Source organism: Tenrec ecaudatus, chromosome 8, assembly GCF_050624435.1.
Source record: "Tenrec ecaudatus isolate mTenEca1 chromosome 8, mTenEca1.hap1, whole genome shotgun sequence".
Classification (NCBI taxonomy): Eukaryota; Metazoa; Chordata; class Mammalia; order Afrosoricida; family Tenrecidae; genus Tenrec; species Tenrec ecaudatus.
Window position 1 is genome coordinate 100,627,178 of NC_134537.1, and position 6,633 is coordinate 100,633,810.

General features: G+C 53.6%; 1 protein-coding gene across 10 annotated transcripts in view; it reads left to right on the forward strand.

Annotated features, from left to right (window-relative positions):
* FGFR1 (fibroblast growth factor receptor 1) overlaps positions 1–3,600 on the forward strand; it is a 56,642-nt gene extending 53,042 nt beyond the window's left edge. For all 10 annotated transcript variants that reach the window (XM_075556659.1, XM_075556661.1, XM_075556660.1 and 7 more), the window contains 6 exons: positions 165–355; positions 1,146–1,268; positions 1,510–1,580; positions 1,866–2,003; positions 2,197–2,302; positions 2,497–3,600. In XM_075556659.1, the coding sequence (XP_075412774.1) occupies positions 165–355; positions 1,146–1,268; positions 1,510–1,580; positions 1,866–2,003; positions 2,197–2,302; positions 2,497–2,673 (806 nt within the window). In that variant the 3' untranslated portion in view covers positions 2,674–3,600. The remainder of the gene's footprint in view (positions 1–164; positions 356–1,145; positions 1,269–1,509; positions 1,581–1,865; positions 2,004–2,196; positions 2,303–2,496) is intronic.
* Positions 3,601–6,633: the final 3,033 nt, after the last annotated feature.

Here is a 6,633-nt window from a genome sequence, read left to right on the forward strand (position 1 = left end):
GCTGGCGGGATGCTCCTTATCTTCCAAAGAGGAATCAGGAAAAGAGGGGGTGAGGAATGGTGAGCGGTAGGGATGGTAGGTTCCTTGAGGCGAAGGAAGCTAAGCCTGCGTACCTGCTTGCCTGCCCGCCGCCCTGATGGTCTCTTCTTCCCGTGCTTTCTCAGGTCCCCTGTACGTCATTGTGGAATATGCCTCCAAGGGCAACCTGCGGGAGTATCTGCAGGCCCGGAGGCCTCCTGGGCTGGAGTACTGTTACAACCCCAGCCGCAACCCAGAGGAGCAGCTCTCCTCCAAGGACCTGGTGTCCTGTGCCTACCAGGTGGCCCGGGGCATGGAGTATCTTGCCTCCAAGAAGGTGCGGAGCGTAATGGCTCCCTGGATGAAGTTAGGGTGGGACCAGAGCTCTCCAGGACTCCAGTATTTTGACTGTGAATCCTAACCAGAAGGGATGACATGCAGAACAGAATGTCAAACACCTGTAGAACCCACAATTGCCCAAGCCATTAAGATTGGGTTGGCACCTGGAAACTTGCTCTGAGATGATCTTTACATCTTAAACCAAAAATAGCCTCAGCTAAATTTGTAAGCATTCTGCCCTGAGCATTTCTGCTCGCCTAAGCTCGCTCTCTGCGGATCGGATTGACAGGGCAGCTGAATGGATCAATTCGGGACCTTAGGCTGTGGGTGATTGCTGAGCGGCCCAAATAATTTGATCAGTGTCGCTGCATCGTACACGTAGAAACTGTTGGGTTGGCGTGTGTTCTGCTTTGTATATGCTTAACCACAAACAATCTGTTCAAATAAGTTTATCGTGTTAAATAGGTTGGCCTTAAAAGGGTGGGTGTGGGGGGCAAGAGTTGGGGGCAACTAGGAAAGAAAGCGGATAAAGAGGGTTTGCTAAAATCAGGAGCCAGTTACCGGGAGGGGTTTGGAGAGGCTGAGGTAGATGATGTTCAGGATCCCGAGTCCCCTGTGGAAGGGGAAAGGCCCAGGAAGGGAGTAGGCCTGCCGGCTGCCAAAGAGTGCTGGACTAGAGGGTGACTCTGACCCATTGGGTGACTGCATGGTTTTTAGGTGTCAAGCCTTATGGCCCCTCACCCACTCGCCCCTTCCTCTCTCCCATCTCTCCCTTCCTTGCTCTACAGTGCATACACCGAGACCTGGCCGCCAGGAACGTCCTAGTGACGGAGGACAATGTGATGAAGATAGCTGACTTTGGCCTAGCCAGAGACATCCACCACATTGACTACTATAAGAAGACGACCAACGTAAGTGCTGACGAGACCCCTGGGCTGTCATCTGCCCGAGCTTGCCTCCATGAGGCTTCCTCCCACTCAGACTTCCCTGCTGTCACCCAGGGCAGGTGGTTTGCCTAAGGAACTGTTTGTCAGGATGAACCGAAAGGGTACACCTCCCTGTTCCCTCACCAAACCTGGTACCACCGGCACCCCAACTTGTCCCGGCCTTCTCTGGCCCAAGCCATTAATGCTTGCCCTGTGCCGCTTGCAGGGCCGGCTGCCGGTGAAGTGGATGGCGCCCGAGGCCTTGTTTGACCGGATCTATACCCACCAGAGTGATGTGTGAGTTTGAATAAACAATCGTTCAGGGGGGGCTGGGATTTGGGATTGGGAGGGCTGGGCAATCCAGTACAATAGTCTTGCATTTCCCCCTGGAGACAAGACCTTGTTGTGTAATCCATGCGCTCTGTTCCCAGCTGTTGAGAAGTCCGTCTGTTTTCCAGCACTGCCTCCTGATGTCTCCCTTGTTGTTAAGGACTCGTGTTGGCGCAGGGGGGGCTCAGGAGTATGGGACCGGCTGGCCTACTTCTGTGCCCGGCAACCCAGTGGCTCTGTGTTCCTCCACAGGTGGTCTTTTGGGGTGCTCCTGTGGGAAATCTTCACGCTGGGCGGCTCACCATATCCCGGCGTGCCAGTGGAGGAGCTGTTCAAGCTGCTGAAAGAGGGTCATCGCATGGACAAGCCCAGTAACTGCACCAATGAGCTGTGAGCATGGGGGATCGCTGCCATCTCAGACTAGGCACCTGGGGAGCCAGCCTGTGACTGATGAGTGGAGTGGGGAAGGGTCAAGGATCATTGGTGTGGCTCTTTTGAGTCCTTTGTCCCATGAACCCTCTTCTACAATTGTTTTTGTAGTCTGCTTTTTTTCGGCCTCACCTTGCTTACCCACCTGCCACAGGTACATGATGATGCGTGACTGCTGGCACGCAGTACCCTCTCAGAGACCTACCTTTAAGCAGCTGGTGGAAGACCTGGATCGAATCGTGGCCTTGACTTCCAATCAGGTGAGACTGTCTTCCCCTCCCCCTCCCTCACCTTCCACCCTGCCACCAGACCTAAATACCACCATCGAATCTGCTGTCTTTTTACCCTTGCTGCGGAATTCCCATTTTCCTGGTCTTCCTTAGGTAGCTCTGAGTCAGTACTATTGCAGGGAGAATGCGTGGCCCATCGTCCCTATCTCTCTCTCCTGGTGCAGGAGTACCTGGACCTGTCAATGCCCCTGGACCAATACTCTCCCAGCTTTCCCGACACCCGAAGCTCCACCTGCTCCTCAGGGGAGGACTCCGTCTTCTCTCATGAGCCACTGCCCGAGGAGCCCTGTCTGCCCCGACATCCAGCCCAGCTTGCCAATGGCGGACTCAAACGACGCTGACCACCGCTCCACCTGTGCTCCTCCCCAGACTCCATCGCCCACCGTGCCCCGCACCCGCCCCACACCCTGCGGCACTCACTGCCTTTCCTTTTCCACTTTCCCTGCTGGCTTGAGCCAGCCGCCTACTTGAGGCCTTCCTGTGTGGCCTGCCTTCACCCCACTGAGCTCACCTTTCTTCCTCTTCCTCGCAACCTGCTTGTGAGAGAGAGGAGCAGGGAGGCAGGTACTTGCTGGCTGGCAGCCACTTCATTCCCTTCTATGTGTTGGACCAAGACCCCTCCCTGCCACCGAGCACTGCCTGGAAGGGGTGGGGAGCGGGAGCTGGGCAGGTGCACCAAGGGAGCTTACTGGGTTTTGTGTTGGTTTTGTCGACATTACCTTACCCCGCGAGCCCCTGGCGCTCTGGTGGCAGGTGCCTTGTCCTCAGGGCTGCAGCAGTGGGGAGTGGGGTGGAGTGTCCATGCTTTGGGCCTCAACAGAAGGTGACCTCTGCTCCAGAGAGATGGTGCCAGTGGCTTATTAATTCTGATACTAATTTGCTTTGCTGACCAAATACCTGGTACCAGAGGCTGGTGAGGCCAAGGCTGGACGCAGTGTTGTGGCCCTGGGGCCCAGCCCCATCCTGGGGGCTTTGTACATAGCTATGAAGAAAACACAAAGTGTATAAATCTGAGTATATATTTACATGTCTTTTTAAAAAGGGTTGTTACCAGAGATTTACCCATTGGGTAAGATGCTCCTGGTGGCTGGGAGGCATCAGTTGCTATATATTAAAAACAAAGATAAAAAGGAAAAAAAAAAAAGGAAAATGTTTTTTAAAAGGTCATATATTTTTTGCTACTTTTGCTGTTTTATTTTTTTAAATTATGTTCTAAACCTATTTTCAGTTTAGGTCTCTCAATAAAAATTGCTGCTGCTTGATTTTTATATGGGCTGTCTAAGAAAGGGAGAGAATGCCGACTGGAACCCCAGGCACAGACGGGGCAGTGCGGGGGCGGTGGTTTGGGCTCTGCTCCTCCCATCAGTTTTTCCTGCTAGCCTGGACCTTCCTCAGAGGTAGGTCCTGCACGGAGACCTCTAGGACAGACTTCGCACCTCTCCACCCCTCTTGCAATGGCCGGGAACTGAGCCGTCTGCACCACAGGCAGGAGCCTGCCTCCAGTGCGGGCCGAGGGCCGGGGCTGCAGCAACCCTCAACAACAGACTGCTTCCTCCGAGGAAACTGTTGGACTGAGGGGGCGGGGGTGTCCCAGGGAGCGGGGCCCACCTTTGGAAGACAAGGGGTAGAGCCCGCCTGATTAAAAGAGAAGCTAAGGATTATTCCACAAGGCTCTGCAGAAACTCAAGCCCAGATATGTCCCTGCCCCCTCCGGTGGGAGTGGTTTTCGATGTGCAGGAAAGGGTTTGGACAAAGAAGAGAAAACCACTTCGGTCCCCCTACATTTCTTTTCCATGTCGGGGCCCTGGCTTTTTCCTAACCTCCATCGGACCCTTCTTCCCAGATCCATGTGACCAGAGGCATTTGGGGGGACTCTCACGGAGTTGGGTTTCCTATAGTTCTTCCTGTACAAACCCCACCCCTGGTCCCTCTGGAAAGGGGAAAAAAATAATTCTCTGAATTTTTGGGGTTTTTGACTACTTGGAAATTTACTCCTGCCACCTGCTGGTTGTCATTGTGCTCACTCGGTGGATGCTGGCTCCCCGTCCTGTTATTGCTCAACGTCCTGCTCCTTGGCCTCTAGACTTCTCGCTTACTTCTGGTAACTCTTGCTGGGTTGCTGCTGAATGAAGAAGACAGCCCCACGCGCGTGCGTGGCTGGAGGGAAGGTGGGGGTGCTGCTCTAAGTTTCCTTTCCAAGCTAGGCGATCTTCGGCAGCTGCAATACTTAGGCTGTTGTAAAAAGTCTGTTTTCTCTGTAAATATGCCGCTGTCAACATATTAACGATTTGCATTTGTTTAAAGAAAGCATATTTGGTGAACAGAGCAGGAAATGCATTTCTTTTCGTTGTTAAAACCATTTGCTTTGAGACCTTTATAGTAGTGTCTTTCCTTGTGAAACTGCCGGGATGATTTCTGCCTTGGCCTTTACCTTGAAGCAGTGTTGTGGGGGTGGGTGGCGAATCTCTAAAGGGCTTTATATTCCTTGGGGAGAGGTGCTGGGGAAATATGAGGCTGTTATTGTAGCAGCGATGTCCTTGCTGTTACTATTCAGATCACCCACGAACTTCCCCAGAGGCCCAACTGGCTGTCAAATAAAAGACAGTGAGATTGACCTGAGAGAAAATGAAATGGCCATTTTACTCAGATGATGAGCTTGGGTCTCTGGAGAAAGGAATCCAGTCTATCTAATGAAGACATTGTACTGTCAAAGCACTGAACGGCTGGTTTCCTGAGGGTTAAAAGCTGAGGGTCTGGGATCAGTACCGCATTAATCAATACTGTCTCTCCGCTTTGTCTCATTGCCATAGGCTGGGGATCACTGGTCCCTTAGCGCTGCTAATGTAATGTATTGATCTCAGGTAAGTAAGATTGAACCTCAGATGGTGTGGGAAATCCATCCCATCAATGAGAATGCAGGCGCCGTGTTTACCAGCCACCACTGGGTGGAGCCAGCCAGCTAAGAGCTCTGGGCCAATCCACTTCACAGCCCCACTAACCCCCTGCCACCGAGTGGCCTCCGACGACGTACAGGGACTCAGAAAGAGACAAGTGGAACAGCTCTCTGGGTTTTCCAAGGTGGTGGATCTGCGCGGGAGCAGACGGCTTCATCCGTCGTCAGCAGAGCAGCTGGTGGGTTTGAACCATGAGAGCTTTGGGCTCCTAAAAAACACCTTAGCCTGAGCTTGTGTACAAGTGCTCGTGGGCAGTGAATGGGGAATCATTAGTTAGCCTCGGGTTGTAGTATCCTACTACATCTCTTTGACCTCACCAGTAGGCGTCGTACTGTAATGACTGAAGTGCAGAATCAGACCTGGCGTAAATGCAGGCCGGGACGTGTGAAGTGTCGCCGCCCATCATACACTGTAGCAAGGTTCTTGTCTGTGTGAGACACAGGCTGTCTGGCTTCACTGGTGTTGGGTGTGGGAGAGAACACCTAGAAAGCCCAGCAATGGATTGAGCGGAGGCTGGCAGCGCCAAGGTCTATGAAAGCAGCGGCCTGAAGCCTCCGTTCCTTCAGCTGCTGAGAGCCAGACCCGCGGAAGGTCTGCTGCGGAGGGTGACTCAGCCTGGCAGCACGCTCTTCCTGAGCTGGCACCTAACCAGTTTTTGGGACCATTGATAACATCCTGCCTCCGAGATGCGTGTCTTGGCACACGGGAGTGCTACAGTGAGGGAGGGAGCACACTGCCAGCTAGAGGCTTAATTAATTGGCTGCTCCCAGAAGGCGAGTGGCTGGGGTGGGCTGAAGCGACTCTTGAGCTGGCTGGGCACGCCCTTCTGAGTTATGTGTTCAGTGCCGTCATGGTAGCAGCTTGGTTAGCCCTCGGTGCCTGGCCTCCATGAGCACAACTCACTGCTTAATCGTTTGTCAGACACCACTAACTGGGTTTCAGCGTGGGGCGAGGTCCAGCAGCCAAGCACCCTAAGTGATGAGCACAACAAGGAGAGGCCCTAGTCCTCCCTGAGCTGCTGTCTTACAGAATGACGACGGTATATGTAAAGGGGCATATGCCTACCAGTGCCAGCTGCCAACGGGGGAGTTCCAACCTGTGAGGGGCCCGTGTGTGTCAATGGGGACCTGGCCGCTGAGGTTCCAGTGGCTGTTGGGAAGTCGTGTCCCTCGTTCTCCCGAGGCTCCTCTGAGAGGACTCCCACTGCCAGCTTGTTCGGACAAGCAGTTGAGTGCATTACCAGCCCTGGTAGTATAGTGGATCATGAATTGGGGTCAGCAGTTCAAAACCACCGGTCACTCTGGGTGAAAGACAAGACCCCCTGCCCCTGTGAAGTGCGGGCTCAGA